This window comes from Mesoplodon mirus (assembly GCF_964341445.2).
Source record: "Mesoplodon mirus genome assembly, chromosome: 4".
NCBI classification, from domain to species: domain Eukaryota; kingdom Metazoa; phylum Chordata; class Mammalia; order Artiodactyla; family Ziphiidae; genus Mesoplodon; species Mesoplodon mirus.
The window spans coordinates 178,265,585-178,285,338 of NC_138979.1; the positions used below are offsets into that span (position 1 = coordinate 178,265,585).

At 54.4% G+C, this 19,754-nt stretch overlaps 1 protein-coding gene across 1 annotated transcript in view; it reads right to left on the reverse strand.

The window, feature by feature from the left end:
- Window positions 1–4,142: 4,142 nt before the first annotated feature.
- Window positions 4,143–19,754, reverse strand: part of ASB2 (ankyrin repeat and SOCS box containing 2) — a gene marked incomplete at its 3' end in the record, with an annotated part of 28,923 nt that continues 13,311 nt past the window's right edge. The window contains exons 5-9 of the mRNA XM_082618455.1: window positions 19,077–19,322; window positions 15,892–16,063; window positions 8,111–8,675; window positions 7,007–7,160; window positions 4,143–4,279 (exon numbers count right to left, since the gene is read on the reverse strand). Of these exons, the coding sequence (XP_082474581.1) occupies window positions 4,143–4,279; window positions 7,007–7,160; window positions 8,111–8,675; window positions 15,892–16,063; window positions 19,077–19,322 (1,274 nt within the window). The remainder of the gene's footprint in view (window positions 4,280–7,006; window positions 7,161–8,110; window positions 8,676–15,891; window positions 16,064–19,076; window positions 19,323–19,754) is intronic.

Sequence of the window (19,754 nt, forward strand, 5' to 3'; positions counted from 1 at the left end):
GCACTGGTGGCGGGGAGTGGCCCTCGGTTTGGCGCCAATAGTGCCCAAACCTTGGGAGGTGGGGGTCCGGCAGAGCCAGAGCCCGAGGGGTCACCCGCACGCCCGTGCAGACCTCAGTCGGCGGGGCATTGCTCTGGCCCGCACCGCACGCTGGCCCAGGATCTGCGCTGCTGTGTGTGGCATGGCTCCGTGGCTGAGAGCGTAGGGGCTGCCATGGGCGCCGAGCGGCTCATTTCATCAAAACACAGTTCTCACGACCGGGACAGGCGCAGGGGACCAGCCTGGTTGGGGACTATGGCTCCCAAATCAACAGCATACTGCTGAACAAGTTAATGCCTGCTCTGTGCCTCAGTTTCCTCCTCTGTAAAGCAGGGACTAGATCAAAGATAGCAAACGGATGCACCCACCACTTCTGAGTCCAAGGCAAGTATCATCAACTGGTCACATACTCTCTCTGTTGGGGCCCAGATGTGGCCTCAGAATCCTTCCTAACACAAGGCCCCAGGATTAGTGATTGCTAAGGGCCCTTGCTACCCTGCCCGTTTTTACTCCAGGATTCCCCTGGAGAGGGGCATCCACATGGAGGGGCAGCTTCACTGGGAAGCCGGTGGGTTTCTGGTGGTTTATGCCTGATGGTCTCAGAGGACTTCAGAGCCATGAGGGCACATGATGCAGGCAGGGTTGTCCTGAGTTATTATCTGGCTCATGGGGTAGGGAGTCCTCAGCCAGAGCCCTTGCCTCAGGCTGCTCTGGTTTTAAAGAACAGAGAGGGGGCCTGGAGGAGGCATGTCCCCTTCTCTCCCCACCTGCACATCATTACAAAGGCCCTGCAGGACCCACTGTGATGAGGCTCAGCCCCTCCACACTGTACAGCAGGGTGTTAAAATCTCTAATCTGGGCCCTGCCACCAGCTAGCTGTGTGACCTTGGGCAAGTTACTTACCCTCCCTGTGCCAGAACGTCCTCATCCAAAAACTGTGATTGAAAATAGACCTGCCACGTGGGTAGCTGTGGGGATGCTGTGAAATACTTCACAAAGGATGAAAAGCTGCACCAACCCAGTCACCTCTCCTAGTTATCTGACGGTGTCTGTAGGTCCTTCCACACCGACATTTCAGTGTTGTTTATAGAGTGGGCAACCCACGGGAACGGGTGCCCAGGTCATCCAGCCACCCGCACTCCTTCAGAGAAGGAGCCCAGCTCTGGGAGGCATGTTTTCTTGGGGTGCTGCTCGAATACACCGGGCCTGGGTCCCCACAGCTCCTCTGGGGCTCAACCTTTCCCAGGGGATACCTGGCAGTGCCTTAATTCAAATTCTGGGAGCCTTGTCTGGAAGCAGAAACCTTTACTAAGGTGACACTCAACAGAAGCACCCGACACCATGATTTTCCACGTCGAAGCAAGTTGGGGAAAAACACAACTTGGAAAACATCAGTATTAAAAACAAACAAACAAGAAACAGCCGCAGTAGCAGCAGGAGCTGCTTCCCTAACCAAGAAGTGAATGGTGTTGTTTCAACCTGAAACCTAGGAACTCATCTCCTGCTCACAGGCTCAGATCTCCAGCACTGGGTCAAACGTGCCCCTGCTCACGAAATGACACTTTCAGGACGTTTACTCTTTGGTGATGCTGTCTAGACACCTCTGAGGCTGAAGTCTTCCCAGGGGCTGGATAAGCGCAGGAGTGGTGTCTGTACAGTCCTCTTGACAGCAGAGATGGTCAGAAAACGGAACCGCTGGCACAGTGTGAGCACTGACCACTCAGAACTGACCCCCCCAGGGGGAAGCAGGACATTTACGCTTTAGCTGCTGGGTGATTCGGAGGTGGGGGGCTGGGCAACGCGCTGGAGGGGAGGGGCCCTGACCAGTGGCTGTGACTGACTGGTATGGACGTATGTCAATATTCTAAGAACCCAAGGCGACTCCTGTGCCTCCCAAGCCGGGCTCCACATCCTACAAATAAACGGTGCTGATGCTGAATCCAGGGGCTGAGCTCTCCCTTCCCACATCTCCCACCACCTCCTCAAGACTCACCTCCTCCAGGGGAGACCTCCCTCAGACCAGCGTCCCCATCCTGCCCAATGCCTGTGGCCCCTGCCTGTTAGGACCCTCTAGGACACAAGGTGACCTGAGAAGTGCTGTAGTTTTCAGAGCTTTGCCTGGTACCCAGCCTCACCCCAAATGCCCCCAAACATCTTTCTGCTCTGTCCTATTATTGCCTGCCACCCGCTCTGGCTCCCAGGTCAGCAAAGGCATTCTTCAGTCAGGGCTTTCCTCTGGCTATGCACTGAGCCCTCCTTGGCCCCTTCCCCTGGGACCCTGGGCTTGAACATCCCCAGTCTGGGAGGACGCAGGTTTCCTTCGATATTTCCTCAGGATCTCTGAAGCAAGACAGCATGGGACTCTAGCCAAGCACTGCTGGGCTGGAATCCCGGGGATTTGCTGTGTGTACCCAGGTAAGTCCCTTCCCCTCTCTGGGCCTGTTTTCCTTCCTGTACCAGGAGGGAGTGGGCAAGATGTGGCCTAGTCCCCTCTGACCCCTGTCTGGAAGGTGTCATCTGGCAGACTCGTCCTCTTCAGGAAGACACTGGGACTTACTGGTTCCACGGCAAGCCAGCGTGTCAGAGCCAGCAAGGCCACCAGGGGCCTCAAGGATGGCAACCTGAGGCCCCAGAGGACTGAGCCAACACCAGAGCCAGGCCTGGAACCGGTGCTCCCCCAACCTGCCCAGCTGCTTGTCTGCCAAAAGCCAGAAACTACGGCTGACGTCGCTTAAGCCTCTCCTGGGGCGGGGCTGGAGCAGACTCTGAGGAAGGTTACCTGCTCTGGTGTCACCTGAGTGGCTTTAACCCCGTCAGGGAAGGCAGCGCCTATGAGTCACTGGGACTTCCATGGAAACAAGGCAATCTCGGCGAGCGTGAGCAGGACTCAGATGGCGAGAAAGCACGATAGCTGTGCCAGACCTCAGCCCTCTCACCTGCACCACCCCACATGGGCGTGCAGCTCCTGCCGGACTCCTCCCGCCCCCACATGAGGACGGAAGGATGCAACGGGGGGCACAAGGCTTCCTGTCTCTCAAGTGTGGTGCCTTTGCAAGGGCTGACGATGTCCATCCCTCCGGCGTTTGCTCACAGGAGCCGGTATTTGAATGGTTTTCCCCAGTATCTCAGCTTTTGTAGCAAAACGGGTAAGACGTGAAGACAGTGCCAGGGAACACGTGTATAGGACAAGCCCAGGTGTCAGGAGACTTGTAGGATCTGAGACCCTGTTTGTGATGAAGCTCCAGTTTCCAGGACAACTGAACCGGGAGAGAAAAGCCAACCTTGGCTGCTCCAACCACAGGGCAGGAAGCTGCCCCCTCTTCTGGGGCTGTCAGGTCTCTTCTGGTGGATGAAGGACACATTCTCTTGGGCCTTTCAGAACCCCAAACAAAGGTGACACTATCAGGGGGTCCATGTGCCCTGTCCCAGCACCTGCTCCTCCCCCACTCCTGCCAGGAGCTGGGCTAAGGACCTGAGGCCCTGGGCGGGGGGGGGGGGAGGGGGTCTGGCGAAAGGGACTTCACCAGGCAGGGCACCGTCTGTGCAACATTTATTGTGCCTAAGGAAGCCCTCTGGGACCGAGGTCTCCCCACCCCACTCCCCTGGGCCACACCTTTGGGGAGAGAGCTCAGAGTCAAGTGGAGAGTTTCACAGAGCAAAGGGGGAGGGGCACAGGGACACTCTGCAGCAAGGCTGTCTGGGAAAGACAGACTCGCCCCCGAAAGCTCTCCAGCCACAGCCCAGAGGGGGCGCCCGGGCTTCCCTGCTGGCCCCTGCCTTCCCCAGACCACTCCAAGTTCTGCTCTGGTCCCATCTCCTGGCCCCAGGAATGGAGCCTTCTGCCATGCCCGATGGCAGAGAAGGTCGGGGATCTCCTCGTCCATTTGAAAACAAACATGGTTCTTCTCCTACTTGACACATTCCGTCCTCTGCTCTGGGCAAAGCTCTGGCCCAGAGACCGGTGAGATCACGGCGCTACCCCAGCTGAGATGGAGGCAGCCCACAGCCTCGTCTGTCACCAGGTCCCCTTGGATTTGGGGCCACTGCGGTCCTGACACTCAGTGAAACAGTCTGAGGAGCCACTCCTTCTCCACGTGCCCCGGTTACTGGGTGTTCTCATATTTCAGGTATCTAATCAGCCTGCCTGGGAGTGGCAACGTGTCCAACAGTTTTATACGGTATTTCCCAATGGCTTTTCGAACTTGCAGCCGGCAAAGGTGAGCCAGGGGTCTTGGAGGTTCTGGAAAAAGGAGAGAGAGATGCTGATTCGCCGTTTGCAACCGGCAGAGGGTTTGCATCTGTGACCCCCGGCTTGTGGGAAGTAGCCAACCCACGTGGCTGGCTAAGAGAGCGGGCGCCTGGACTACCCCCATGCTCCATAACCCCGGCCCCTGCCAACTGAAAAGACGTCACCCCTCATTCGTCTGCACAGCCCAGGGAAGTAGTAAGGCAGGTACCAAACCCATTTTACAGGTGAGGGCTTGGCGAGGATCACACCTGGGACTAGAACTGGCATTTCCTTTGTCCTGTGCCCCTTCCTCTACACATCAGCCCAGAGCCCGCCCCTCCCCACAGCCTTAGCAAATACGACCTCTTGAGTGCCCCCATGCATGGAATTCAGCTCTGGGCTCTGGGGGGTGCAGAGAAGTCAGGGTCAAGGGGCAGGGACTGGGCAGCTTCCAGCAGGTCCCAGAATCCCACCGGGCTGCCTCCTCCAGAAGGCCCCCGGGATACCTCATTCAGTGGAGTTTTCTCAGCTGGGGGGTGGGGGGAGCGGGAGAGAGAGGTAAGAGCAGGGCCTGATGCATCTAGTAATTCATTTCAGCCCTGGAACAGGGTAGGTATTTGCTGAATCAAAGAATGCCATTCATTCATTCAACAAACACATGCTGACCCCTTCACTGTGGCTGGCCCCGTGCTCGGGCCAGAGATGCAGGGGTACCCACTCAGGAGCTTTGGGGAAAGGCTTCCACACCAGATGGCGCATCTGAGCAGGGTCCTGATGGGTGGGTAGGAATCTGCCGGGTGAGGGAGGGAGGGAGGGAGAGAGGGCATTCCAGGCAGGGGAAGTAGCAGTGCGAAGCCAAAGAGGCCACCGCCACTCAGGGAAGATCAGGGTGCAGCAGGAGTGTGGGGGGAGGGGGGAGGCCAGCCAGCTGCAGGGCTGTCTCACTAGCTGCCCCATCACGGCATTGCTGACACTTCCGCTGCCCTCTGATCTCAGGACAGAGGTTGCCCTCTGGGATGCTCAGCCCTGCTCTCGGCTGAGCGAAGTCTGAGCTTGTGGGAAGGCAAAAGGCCACTGGTAGGCAAAGGACACAGGGCCACCAGGGCTGGTATCCTGGCTGGCTTTGGAGTCTCTGATGTCAGCGTCACAGCATTAAATGAAAACGCACGTGGGAAAGTGTTTCGCAGATGGAGGGTGGGCTTTAAAGTAACCAGAAGAGGTATTGGTTAAGAACGATTTGTTCTTCCTGTTAATAAATGTCTGTAGCTTCAGCATATTTTTTTTTCCCAGGGACACAGTTTAGTTGTAAATTACCCTTCCCAGGCAGGGCTTGAGGAGGGGACAGTGAGAGGTGGGACGACATCTAAGCAAGGACCGCTCTATTCTCTAGTGGCCTCTAGTGGCCAGTCACCGTGATGGCAACCAATTATTCATTAATTCAAGGAACGTTTGTTTATTGAGCATCTAGAGTTCCCAGTGAGTGGGCAAGTCCATCCCACCCTCCCCCCGTCCTCCACCCCCTCCTCCTCCCCGCTGTCGCCAGCCCAGTAACTTTATTAAGGGCCTCAATTCAAGAGCTCCCAGGCATTTGTGCAAATGGAAAATCCTACAGCAAGTTTGGGTTCAAAGGGGCACAGGGGTCAAGGAGGAACCCGGCAAGTCAGAGTTGGGGCACTGGGCTGTGGGACAACTGGACAGGTAATGAGGCAGCGTTTTCACCTGGGGACAGCAGCAATGGTGGGATAATAATAACTTCCTGTGGGTCAGCCTCTGTGCTACGTGATTGACAAGCACTGGGTCAGAGACAGGATTGTGCTCCCTAGAGCCAGAGAAAGCCCTGGGGCAGCTGGATTGCCTCGGGGCAGGCATCTCCTCAGTATCAGCTGCAGCACCCAGTTCAACTGGCTCTGACGCCTCACCTGCCCATCATTTCTTATAGGAATTCTTGGCCTGACTCAGCCAGGCTGCTCCATCTACACTGCACACAGCTGCTGGACCATGGCCAAAGCCCACCTCACTGTGCCAGGCGCACACCCGGCCCTGCAAACACCCCAAGCTGGCAGAGCTGGATGGGGCTGGACATTGAGCCTGCCAACCTGCTCTGTTCAGACAGGGATACTGAGGTCCAGAGGGGAGTCCTGCCCACGGTCACCCAGCAAGCCCCTGGCTCCAGAGCTCCGGGGGCCTGGCCCCTAGACCGGTGACCTGGAAGCACTGGTACCACCTGGGAGCATGTTGAAATGCAGACTTTTAGGCCCCGCCCCAGACCTGCTGAGTCAGACTCTGCCATTTTTAAACAAGATGCTCAGGTGCTTCGTGTGCACTTCGCAGTTTGAGATGCCCTAGCCCATAACTCCCTCCTCCACCCCACCACACTGCTTCCCAGTGGCCCATAATCCTGGGCGACTTACTCTAAAGGTCCTGATACCCCACGGGGAGCCGGAGTTTTTCTTTAAAGCATCCTAGAGAGAGTTAGTGGCGGGATGTTGGGGTCGATCAAACCTGGGTTTGAAGCCCAGCTCTGCCACTAACTAGTGGTGAGACGCTCACCAAGTGACAGTCTGAGGGTCAGGCTCCTCACTTACAAAACGAGGAATCACGGAGACACTGGATGTGACACGCAGCACAGAGCCTGGCACAAGAAGGTGCTCATCAAATGTCAGTAACAGTCACAGGCCCCGAGTCCCGGGCCTGAGTCAGGCAGGGTGAGCTGCCGGCCGCAGCAGCGACAGCCCCTACCTGCTTTCTCCTTGATGACAGCCCAGTCCTCGAAGCTGTCAATGTGCTCCTTCAGCCGGGAGCAGAGTTGCACGTTGCCCACGTAGTCCAGGAGGACGTCGATGATGGGCCCTGCCCAGCGGCTCACCTCCGGGGCAGACAGGATCTCGCAGAACTGAAAGGGAACACACACCAGTGCTGGGACACCCAGGACCAAGGGCACTGCCTCAGCAAGCTCATCCTACAGGTGGTGGGAACCTGCGGCCAGTGAGGGCAGGGGACATGTCTGAGGACAGACACTGGGCACGCCCAGGGTAGAATCCAGTTCTCCACATCCACACACACCCCTCTCTCATCAACACAGGCCTACTGCTGCCAAAAGCGGGAGGTGGGCAACTTGGGCAAGTCACGTCACCTCCCTAAGCCTCAACTTCCCTGTCTAGAAAATGGGTATATGACACCAACTTCAAGGTTTTTTTTTTTTACGAGAATTAAGGTAATATAAACATAAACTTCTCTGCACACAGAGGATAGCCCATAAGTGATGGCCATTAGCCATTGTTAATACCTCCAAGAGGAGGGTGTTTCTAATTTCCTTTTCATTTTACGTTCTGGCTTATTCAAGTCATCACCATGGACAGGTCTTGCCGCGGGGGTCACTGACTTTCCGCACCTCACCTGACCTTGTACCAGCCTGCTCTCACCTCCACCCCGATCCTGGTCAATCAACCTCATATTCCAGGTGTAGGTTTGCTGGGGGCGATGAACCCCTCAGTTTTGCAGAGTTCCTCACCAACCCCCTGCTCCACTGTTCCTTGCCCCAAAACAGCAGACCAAAGAAAGGACTTAATCGCTCACGTGAACCACTAAGTTCTGCTGCCTCTAAAGCATGCTGACACCGGGTTCCGCTGCCTCCGAAGGGCGCTAAATACTAGCTTACACTCCCTCCAAAGTGCACTGACCATGAGTCCACACTGCCTCCAAATCCTGCTAACCACCATCTTCTGCTGCCTACCTAGTGTATTCCACCCCGCCTCCGGTGCACAAAGCCCCGAGCGAGTGAACCACTAGTCCCCCCCAGCCCCCACTGGCCCTGGCCGCACTCCCCCCGACGCGCCTTCCTACCTGGACCACGCCTGGTGCCTTGTTCGAGCGGGGCGCGTCGTTGAATCTGCTGGAGGGCGACGGGGCGGGCGGGTGCGGGCCGTTGCCGTACAGGCACGAGAAGCAGGGCTCGCCGTTGCAGCCGAGGTCCATGAGGAACTTGAGCAGCGACAGGCACTTCATGGCGAACATGATGGTGGCGGGGAAGGCGGTGGGGTGCGTGGCGATGTAGGCGTCGATGTTGGCGCCGTGGTCCAGCAGCAGCTGAATGGTGCGCAGGCAGCCGTGGCGGATGGCCACCAGCAGGGGGTTGATGACGTCGCGGTTGGGGTCGGCGCCGGCGAGCAGCAGCAGCTCGGTGGCGTACACGTTGTTGTTGACCACCGCGAAGTACAGCGCAGAGGTGCGTCGGTCCTCGTAGAGGCGCGCGCGCTCGGGCGCCAGGGGCGCGTTCACGTCGAAGCGCGCGCTCAGCAGAGCCTCGAGCACCTCGTCGTTGTTGCGCTCGGCGGCCAGGTGCAGCGGGCTGATGCCGCTACGGCGCACGCGCGTGCGGCTGGTCACCGGCAGCAGCATCTGCACGATCCTGCGGGAGGGGCGGGCACGCGCGGGTCACGGGGCGGCCCGCACGTCTGGGCCGGACCCGCCCCCGGGGGGAGCGGAGGGGCCAGGCTCGACCACTCGCAACCACTGAGTGAGGAGGCACGGGTCCACCAGCAGGGGGCGCCGCGGAGACAGCCGTTCTCACAATTACCACTTGGGGGAGACTGGGTCTGCTTTACAGATAAGGAAACTTGCTTAGAGAGCTTCCACCACCTTCTCAAAATCACAGAGCCAGTAATGAGTGGAGCTGGGCTTCAAACCCACAACGCTTAGCCTCCAAAGTCTGAGTCCTTAAAAACCTCAGCCAGACTGGCCTGTGGTTTCAAGAATCTCTTGCCGACTTATTTCAGGCTAAGGAGTGTTGCCCATTCCCAGCTCAATTATCTGAAGGAATTGATTAGAAGGCCCCCAGACCTAATGAATGTCCGGGCTGCTATCTTCAGAAGGCAGTAGAGCCACATCGTGAATCATGGAGCTAGACCCTGCCCTGCCTAGGTAGGCTGGGGGTGTGGGTAGGCATGGGCGGGCAGGGACAGCCGTATCCAAGGGCTCACTATGTGCCAGGAGACATCCAAAGGCTTTACAAACACTGTTCGGTTTAATCTTTACAACACCCCATAAAGTATGTCTCGTCATTCCCTTTTTTCCAGATGAGAAAACTCAATGCTCAGAGCGGTTAGGGGGCTTGCCCAGGCCATACATCGGGAGACACAAACCAGGATTTGTACCCTCCTCTGACTCCAGGGCTGAGCTGTCCTGCATCTCTGTCTTGCTGCCCTGAGGCCTTGGTGGAGCCACCAGGTCCTGGGGGACAGGAGGGGACAAATCTGTCTGGCCCCAGCCACTCCTGCCCCAGACCCCAGTTAGCCCTCAGTGACCATGAGGTCGTCTCCACGGTCCTGGGAGTCTCAAAGCCCCTTCCCCTGAAGGCTGACTCCAGCCTCTCCCAGGCTCTCTGCCCTGCCTGTGGCTTGGAGAGGGTTGATCAGCTGCGGCTGAGGCTGGAGATTGCTGCCAGGCCTGACTCTGCTCTCTTCTGCTGAATCAGGAGCTATTCTCAGCACTTAACCTACACTAATCTGTTATATCCTCCCAGCAGCCCTATGAGATGTGTACTAACATTAACCTCATTTACAGATGAAGAAAGAGAAGCCCAGGGATACACAGCCAGTAGGTGATGGAGCCAGGATTTGAACCCAGCTAGTCTGATTCCCCCTAGAGTGAGGACCAGACTCTTACCCACTCCTCTGCTTCTTGTGTGGCAGTCAGGACACAGCTGCTATGTCACAGGGTTTTACATTCTTCACAACACATTACTTGCCTGCCTCCATTTTACCTTCACTGAAAGCTGTGGAGGTAGCCAGAGTGGGTCTGTGGCCTTCTTTGTAACAGACGGGGCTCAGAGGGATGAAGTGACTGATCAAGGGCCATAAAGCAGTTCTGGGGCTTGACCCCAGGAATCCTGACCCCTTGTATTTGCTGTCTTCCCCTAGACCCCTGCCACCTGCCAAGCTCTTGCCACTGACGTGATTACAGACCCTAATCCACACAATCCAGGCTGACAGGTGACCTTGTGTGGGCTCCAAGGAAGTGGCCATGGCAGGGCAAGCAGGTGCCACCAGGCCCATTCCCACACCTCTTTGCCTCCTGGCACTTGGGCTCCTGGGGCTTCTGGCTTCTTAGAAATGTGATGCCAGGGACCTCCCGTTAGGATCTCAGTGGAAAGTATTATTATGGTTAGTGACGCTGTGTTTGCTTAAAATCTGCCTCTCAAACCTCAAAAGGAAATTCACACACCCAGGGGGGCTAATTGCCTCCTAATTTCTGTTTGTGCAGGCTCAGGAGGCCTGACCTCACTCTGTTGAGGTGCTGGTCAAAGGCGGGGCGGGGGCCTCACCCTGGACCACAGCCATCACCAACAAATGCTCCCTAACAGCCGTAACAAGTCCAAGCACGGGAAAAACAGTGAAAGGGGCTGCCTGGGGCCACTGGCCAGATGGGCTGGTATCTCTGGCAGGTCACAGCTGGTCTCTACTGGTCCCCTGCCGAACCAAGGGAAAAGGGCAGAAATGTGGGAACATGACTGGGCGTTGCCTAGAGTCCCAGAAAATAACACAGTGAAATTATCTAATTGGTGTATGCTTCTGGAGGACTTGGCCAAACTGAGGGTAAATGTAATGCTGCAGGGTCTGGAGATCAGTGTGTCCAGCCTCCCATTTTACAGAGGGTGAAACTGAGACCCGGGTGTGGGGTGGGAGGTGGAGGTTGGACTGGAGGTGGATGGCAAAGCCACAGCAGAATGCAGGTGTCAGAATGCCCAAGGCCAGGCCTTTCCATGATGCCCCAGTCCCCCTAGGCCTGGGGAGTGTTGGTCATCCCACTGCATGTCATCACTTCTCTCCCATAGCCCAGTTGGTGGGAGGAGGGCAGGAGGATGAGGAGGAGACCCCACAAGACAGGCTGGGACATTCCCACTTCTCCCATGGGCAGGTCCTGGGACCACAGGTGCTCAAAATGCACCTTAAGAAGAGAACAAATGTACCCATTGCCTGGCAGAAACTTTGGTGTCTGGGAGGCCCAGTTTCCTGTCCCTCTCTTCTCCTTTCCCCAGCACGGAGGCTGCACCCACCAGCTCAGCCTCCTGGATCACCGGGTCACGGTGGTGTGACCTCTGCCAGCACTCAGTATAAATTTGACCATGGACTTGACTTTCACAAGGGAACCAGCCGCCCACAAATGGTTCTGCTCCCAATACCACTGGTAGCACAGTGTCAGCCTGGCAGTGTGTGTGCGTGTGCGTGTGCGTGTGTGTGTGTGTGCGCGCGTGTGCGCGCGCGCGCGTGTGCGTGTGCGTGTGCGCGCGTGTGTGTGCGCGCGCGCGTGTGTGCGTGCGTGTGTGCGTGTGTGCGTGTGCGTGTGTGTGTGTGTGTTGAGGGAGGATTACCTCTTTGCTGAGCCCTTATGGAGCCAGGAAAGCTCCACCAGTGGAGAATCTGCCTCAGGGTGCTCCCAAGGGCACAGTGGGACTCCTGCCCACGAGGGATCCCTCTGGGGGAATGTTTGCAGCTCTTCCCCTGGGAGCTGCAGCAAAGGAGCAGGTCCTCCATAAAGGAGGAAGAACAGGCCCACCGCTACTCTGTGCCACCTGTTGGATGAACAAGCAAGCCTAGGGGTCTCTGGGTCCTCGGAGAGAAAATGGAGCTTGCTGAGGATGCAAACTGTGTACTCGCAATCCCTGTGCATCTCAGAATCCCTGAGGGAATGCTGAAAATGCAGATTCCTGGGCCCTGTCATTCAGGGCCCAATTCAGCAGGTCTGGGGAGGGGCCCCGGAATCTGAGGTGGATGATCTATACATCACGCCTTGAGAAACTTTGCTGCAAACCTTCATTTTCCTCCAGAAGACACAAGCAGTAAACCAGTTTCCTGGAATGGATGGGGTTAGATAAAGGGGCCTGTCCTCTTATTTTCTGGGAGGCCTTGAGCTCTGAGCCTCAGTTTCCCTTTTAATTAACGGGCATGCTAACTTGCCTATGAATGTGTTGAAAAATGCATTTTAATTTAATGTATTAAATGTTCTCTATTCTGCCTTTCCCAGAAAGAGTTTTAAGTGGCTTGCAAAGGTAATATAAATGAGAAGTAAAAGAGAAAGAATATTTAAAAATTAGGGAAGGCCCAAAATACAAGTCAGTATTATATGTCAGCCACAAACTACATATTGGTTCTCCCCTGGGATGCCTGGTAAAATCACCTGAGGGCTTTTAGAAATCCTGCAGCCCTAGCCCCAACCCAGATTACTTACAACGATATCCCTGAGGGTGGTGCCGAGGCCTCAGGGTTTTAAGAGTTCCCCAGGGTTCCAGTGTGTAGCCAAGGTTTCGAACCACTGGTTTCAGTGCTATTCTAAATTCGGTTTAAAGGGATCTTGCGCCATCTGCTCTTGTCTAATACAATTTCTTAATAAGTCTATCTTTGGTGCTGAGTTTTAATCCCATAAGGTGTCTTTACTAAACTGGAAAAGAAAAATAAGAAAAAGTGTGTCTTGGGGCTTCCCTGGTGGCGTAGTGGTTAAGAATGCGCCTGCCAATGCAGGGGACACAGGTTCGAGCCCTGGTCCGGGAAGATCCCACATGCCGCAGATCAACTAAGCCCGTGCACCACAACTACTGAGCCTGTGTGCCACAACTACTGACCCCGTGTGCCTAGAGCCCGTGTTCCACAACAAGAGAAGCCACCACAACAAAGAGTAGCCCCCGCTCGCCACAACTAGAGAAAGCACGTGTGCAGCAATGAAGACCCAACGCAGCCAAAAATAAAAAATGATAAATAAAAAAAGAGAGAAAGAAAGAAGAAGTGTGTCTTGGAGGTGCCTAAGACTTTGGTGTCTTGGGGGCTCCTTTCTCAGCCAAATGTCACGCCCAAATGTCACACCCTCCAGTTAAAATTGCTGAAGACACCATCTGGCGAACACCGAGGCCACATGCTGGAGCCACTTTCCATGCTAGGACAGGCAGGGCGTCCTGGCAGGTGGCTGAGTGCAGAAGGCCCAGGGAAATTCACATCAAATCCCCAAGCAGCCAAGGGAGGACAGCGTGGAGAGGGCCACATGCCACATGCCCAGGGAGTGAGTGCAGCACTGGGGGCTTGCCTGGCCGCGGGCGCTGCCAGGTGGCAGGAGCTGCTGGGAATCGGCTTTACCCCTTTGTAGGGCAGCCCTCAAAAGGTGGCCTGGTCCCTCTCAGTCTTGGGGTCCAGAGGGAACTGGGGTCTGAGAATGGAGGGTGAATAACCAGGGAAATGGCTTTGGGAGTCAGAACGAGTCCAAAGCAGGAGACTCTGGGAGAGCATAAGCCATTCACATTGGTGGTTCCAGAGAGGCCCAGCCTTTCTCCCTGGCCATCCTTAGCCACACCCAGTGCTCCTTCAAACTCCCCACCAGCTGGGGCCAGACTGCTGACATCTAGTTCCACCTGAAGCCATTGGGCGTGACTGGAGGATGCCAAGTGACAGTCCCAGCTCTGCCACGCTCTGGCAAGCCACTTCCCATCTCTGTCCTTGGGTCTCTCCTCTGCAAAATCAGGCTTGGATTAGATCAGTGGTCCACCCCCCCGCCCCGAGAGGTCTGGCTGGGCTGTATCTGGTTGACTCAGAGCTTTTCAGTGATAGAGACTTGGGCTCCTTCTCTCCTGGAGATTCTGGTTCCGTGTGTCTGGGATGTGCCATTTAAAAAATAGCCCAGAGTGACTGTGCTCTATAGGCAAGTATAGGGAGCCAGTGTACCAGGAGATTTCAAGGGTCAACCCTTCTATCTCTTTCCCTCGGGATCTCTCTGGAGTCAGGTTAAGATAATCCATGTTTTTTGACTGATGCTGGATCTTTCTGGAGCTGAAGAACAAGATGCTATCTTGCCCACCACCTATGTCTGACTTAAGTTGCTTTCATCCCTTCGCTGGCTTCACTGAAAAATTATGGAATGTACCTTCCCTACATAAGAGAGAATGCAGACCCAGTGAGCACCTACTGTGTGCCAGGTGCTCTGCTGAGGGCTTTATTTCCATTCTATAGCCACATATATCCATTTCACTAGTCCCTGCAACAGCCCCCGAGGCAGTGCAACCTACCTCCCATTTTACACAAGAGGGAATTGAGGCTCAGAAAGGTTAAGCAACCTCCCCAAGGCCTCGGGAGGCATTCAAACCCAGATATGTCTGCCTCACGGCCTGCTACTTGGTCCAGAGAAGGCGGGGCCTCCTCTGTGCCTGTATGGGGCATGGAGCGGGGAGGGCATCCTTGGTTGGTCATTTGTGCGGGTACCTACAGAGCAGGGCCTGGGGCCCCTGAGGGTCAGCTCTATCTCCTGTGTCTCCACTCCATTCTCCAGGATGTCACTCTCACCCCCATTTCCCTCTGCCTTAGCGGAGGCCACCCACACTCTCCAGCACGCAAGATCTTCTCCCTGCTGAGGACAGGGCTGCATTTCCCAAAGTGTGTCGTCTGGGGTACACGAGATGGGATTTGAGGTGAGAAGTTTTTTTAATTAATTGTAAATTGATCATTTTAACGATTTAATAGTGTGGTAAACGTTCCCTTTTGAAAATAAATTCATTTAAAATAATAATGTCTTGAAAGGAAAATACTAAGAAGTGAGGGTACAGATATCTAAAATCAGGAAGAATGTCTGTGAATGCTCAAAGTGTGGGGAACACGGGTCGAATGGAAATTACTGGGCCCTGTGCATCCTCCACGGGCAGCTAGAGTTCCACCTCCTAGGCGAGTCTTCCCTGACTCTCCAGCTAGTGGTGGCGTGGGTGGAGGTTTAACAACTTGTTCTCTGGGGGGAGGAGGGGCCTCTGATTTCTAACAGTCATTAATTTCCATGGTGTAAATACTCTCACCATGGCCAACCTCAGACTACCGATGTGATCAATCAGCTCACAGGAGCTGTACAAGCCAGCTCTAGCACACCTCTGCTTCCAGCCCATGCTAGTCTCTAGGACCACCACGGACCTCAGCTCTTCATGCTCTTTCATTTGTTATGAATTTGTGTGTGTGTGCATCTTCCATCCCACCAGATTGCTCCCTGAAAACTTAAGCTTCTCTCATCTCACTCAAAGTACCTAGCACATAGTAAGTGCTTAAGAAAAACTAGCTAGTATCAACGGTACTATTTGTATTATTGTAGGTATCCCCTGTATGCCTGCTAACTGCCTAAGAGGTTATCTTTGCATCCCCAACAGAAATATCCACTAGTCCAGACTCATATCTGGCTTCCTGTGTGGAACCCAGTAGATGTGACGTTTGGAACAGGTGAGTTCCTGTCATTTGCAAGCAGAGTGACCTTGGGCAGGTCGCTCAACCTCTCTGTCTTAGCTTCCTCATTTGAGAAAAAATGAAGATAATCGTATCTACCTCAGTAGATCCGTTAAAAGAATTATGAAAAGTACAGTTGTTAGGATTAAGCACATTTCTAAGGTAAAGTGCTGGAAAGTGCCACATAGGTGTTGGTTATTATTATTGTTCCTGGTGTTGTAAGCATTCACTCTAGCTTGCTGACTGCTGAGGGGTCTTCCTCTTTTCCACCTCAAACGTGGCCTGGGCTCTGACCTCTCCTGGGCCTCCCTACCCCCATGGGCGGGGCATTCAGAGGAATGGGCGGGGCAGGGGAGGAGCCTCGGGTGCAGGGGCGGGGCCTGGGCTGACCTGTAGTTGCCCTTCTTGGAAGCGATGTGCAGCGGGAGTATGCCATCCTTGTTGGCCTTGTTGGCGTCGGCACCCTGCGACAGCAGGAACTCCACCACCTTCTCGTGCTCGTTCTTGCAGGCCTCGTAGAGGGCAGATGCGTGGTCGCTGGCCTGTGTGTTGATGTCAGCACCTGGCAAAGGAGAGGTGGATGGGTGAGTGATCAGGGCGGTCACTGTCCTTGATGTAACGCCCACCTCGGGCTGGCCGCTGCTGCCCTAACCACTGTGATACATTGGATCACCCGGAGGACCGCCAGCTCCTTTCTGCTACATTGAGACCCGCTGTCTGCCATCCTGAGCTGCCACGATGATGCTGGGATTTACTGAGCACTTGCTCTGTGCCAGACACTGTGCTTTACCTATGCTATCTCTTTGAGTCCACAACATATTGTAACCCCATGCAATCAGTAACAACTTTATCTCCATGTCACAGACAAGGAGGATGAAGCACAGAGAACCTCTGCAACTGGCCCCAGAACCCCCAGCTCCTAAGAGAAGAGCCAAAACTTGAACCCAGATGATCCGATGGCAGAAGCCTTGGCAGATGGTCAGATGGCAGAGACCATGCTCTCAACACTCATTCCACCTAAAAGGATCCAGATCCTGCCCTGGGGAAGGCCCTCACAGCTCTAGGAGGGCACAGAGCCTCCTCGTGAAGAAAACCCCTAATAATTTTATTCATTGGGATTTGTTCTTCTCTGCCTTCCATGTCAAGGAATAAGAGAGGAATTACTTCTTGTCTCCTCTGAAGGAAACACTACACCGTGCTGCAGGAGGGAGGAATCCAGCCTGGTGACAGTCTCCCATGAGCCCAATCCCCTAAGCCTTCTCCGTCTCCTGGTGGTGATGGAGAGAATGCAGGGGTTTCTCTGCAAAGAGCGGTGCAGCCTGTTCCCAGTCCCTCCCTATTCCGGAAGGAAATAGAACTGAGATAGTAGTGAAATGTCAGTAAGGGCTGAAGAGCATCTGTTAACCGCAGATCCCCTCTCTCTGGGCATTCAGCTTATCACAAACTTTCTTGTAATTTAAAATTTTTGATGACTGACTTCTGGTCTAGCGGAAAGAGCACAGGCTTTCATGCCAGACACGAACCAGCTGAAGTTTCTGTTTCATGCTTTACAAGCTCTGTGGCCTTGGGCAGCCTTTAGGAGCCTCAGTTTTCTCATCTGTTGACCAGGAATAATAGTACCTACTCAACTGTAAGGAGTAAATAAGGCAATGTAAGCAAATATCCGCTATAGACTGAAGCACTCATGTCCCCTGAAAACTCTTACGAAACGTAATCCCCAGTGTGATGCTGTTAGAAGGGGAAGCCTTTGGGGGGTGATTAGGTCATGAGGGTGGAGCCCTCATGAATGGGATTAGTGCCCTTATAAAAGAGACCACAGAGAACTCCCTCGCCCCTCCACCATGTGAGGACACAGAGGCTGCCTAGGAAGTTGGGACAGGCTCTCATGGGACACTGAATCCACCGGCACCTTGATCTTGGACTTCCCAGACTCCAAAACTGTGAGAAATAAACCTTGGTTGTCTGTAAGCCACCCAGTCCGTGGTATTCTGTGATAGCTACCCGAGTGAACTAAGACAACCTCCCCTCCAGGTGGCTGGCACAGAGGGACTGCTCAGCAAATGTGAGTTCTCCAGGATGGAGGTGCCGGGGCTCAGAGGTTTGTTCTGCCTCCACCCCCAGGGAGAGTTGGACAGCGGCTCTGACACTGTCAAGCTCTCAGAGTCAGGCTCCCTGGAAGCCTGGACCCCGCCGGCCGCCGGCAAAGCCGCCTGCTCACACAAGAAAAATATTTGTATTTGCAAATGGACTCAGCCCACAACGGGAACAGACCCTGACTCAGGGTGTCAGCAGGAGAGCTGGGCAGATGTTTAGTGTTAGCCAGTTCCCCTCGCCTGCCTGCTGAGCACCCTGCCCTTTGCCCAGCCTCCTTTCCTGGCTCCTAGGACCCTGCCTGTGCCCCTTTGTCCTCAGGCTGATCAGCCCAGATATGTCCCCAGTGGCAAGGAAGTGCCCTGGGTCTGTTTTCCCAACTGCTCGGGCATGTGCTGAGTAGGTGGATGCTTATCCAGGCCAAGTCCCAGGATGGAAATTCTTGAGGCCTGGGGTGGGGTGGCGGGGTGCGAAGAGCATGCAGTTTGGAGTCAGATGGATGCAGTTGGAATCCAGGCTCTGACTGTGACCAATCATTTAACCTCTGTGAGCCTCGGTCTCCTCATCTACAAAATGACATGAGGACACTCCCTACCTCTTAAGGCTGTGGAGGAAACCCCACTGGCTTCTTGTGTTCATGCTTAGTGCAGTGCCTGGCACACAGCGGGACCTCAACAAATTATTCCAACTCAGCCCCAGCGTCTGGCTTACCTCTGGGTTCCCTGTTGCTCAAGTGCAAGGGTCACTTCCCATGGAGGGAGAAAGGAAATCAAAAGTGTTCTTGGGGTAGATCAGAATATAATACTCTTTAACCAAAAGAATGTCTGCCAAAGTCTTGGAGTCTTCTGTTACTGGGACACGATATTTCAGGCAATATTATTTTATTTTGTCCCATTAAGTGAACAAAGATTTTTCAGAGGCAAAGAGTGCAAAGACCAGGGTCCAAATCCCAGTTCTCATTTTCCGTGAGACCTTGGACAAATCATTTTCCCATTCTGGTCCTTGGTTTCATCACCTATAAAGTGAGGAGGTGACCTAAATGTTGTCTGAAGTTCCTTCTGGCCATGATAGAAGGAGAAGTGGTTAGGGTGTCGGGAGACTAATATTCTGGCTAGTTCTGTCACTAATTTGCTACGTGATTATAGATAGATAAGTCCCTTCCTCTTTCTGGGCCTCAGATTCCTCATCTGTAAAATGAGGTTGTTGGGCTAGGTTAGAGATGGCTAATATACGGCAGGTGTGCCAATTCACTCCAAGTTTGTACCTAATTGCAGGGATCACTGGTGGAGCTCAGCACATTTCCGACTGAGCCTAGAAACAGCCTCAGAATCCTTCTCAACGCAGTACTCCCGGAAGATAGCATCACTCCGTCAGAGTATATCCATAGAGGACCCCTAAACTTGCCTTCCCTTAGAGTTGGTCTCTGAGGTCCTTCCCAGCTGTGCCCCTTGGGAACTCCATGACCCAGGGACCCTAGCACTCACCGTGTTTGGCCAGGAACCTCAGTGCCTCCAGCTGCCCACTCTGGGCGGCCACGAACAAGGGGGTGATGCCATAGGCATTCTTGGCTTCCACCTTAGCACCTCTGCTCACCAGGATCTCCATGACCTCCAGGTCATTGCGAGCAACAGACTCGTGCAGAGCCGTCCAGCCTCGGTTACAGCGGTGGTTCGTGTCCGCGTTGTACTGCACCAGAATCCTCACCGCCTCCACGTTCTTGCGCTCACAGGCTGTGCCCAGGGAGAAGCAAGATGGTCAGCAGGGCCCCGGCAGGACCTGGCCAGCCAAGACTTCATCCATTCGTTTGTCCACCTACCCATTCACTCATCAGCCATAAGTGGATTCACTCAACAAATACCTACTGGATCTGTACTAAGTTTCAGTCTCTGCATAAACCTAGGATATACAACTAAAAGTAATAGTAATACTAACCAGAATTAATATTTGCTGAAATGTATCTGGCACTGGTTATGTGCCAGGCACTCTATTCTAAGCACTTCGCATAATTAACTAATTTAGTTCTCCCAACCACCCTTAAGGGATGTAGTGTTATTCCCTTTCACAGATGAGAAAAGTGAGGCACAGAGAAGTTAAGTGACTTGCCCAAGGTCACACAGGTAGTAAGTGGCAGAACTGGGATTCAAATCCAGGTAGTCAGTTCT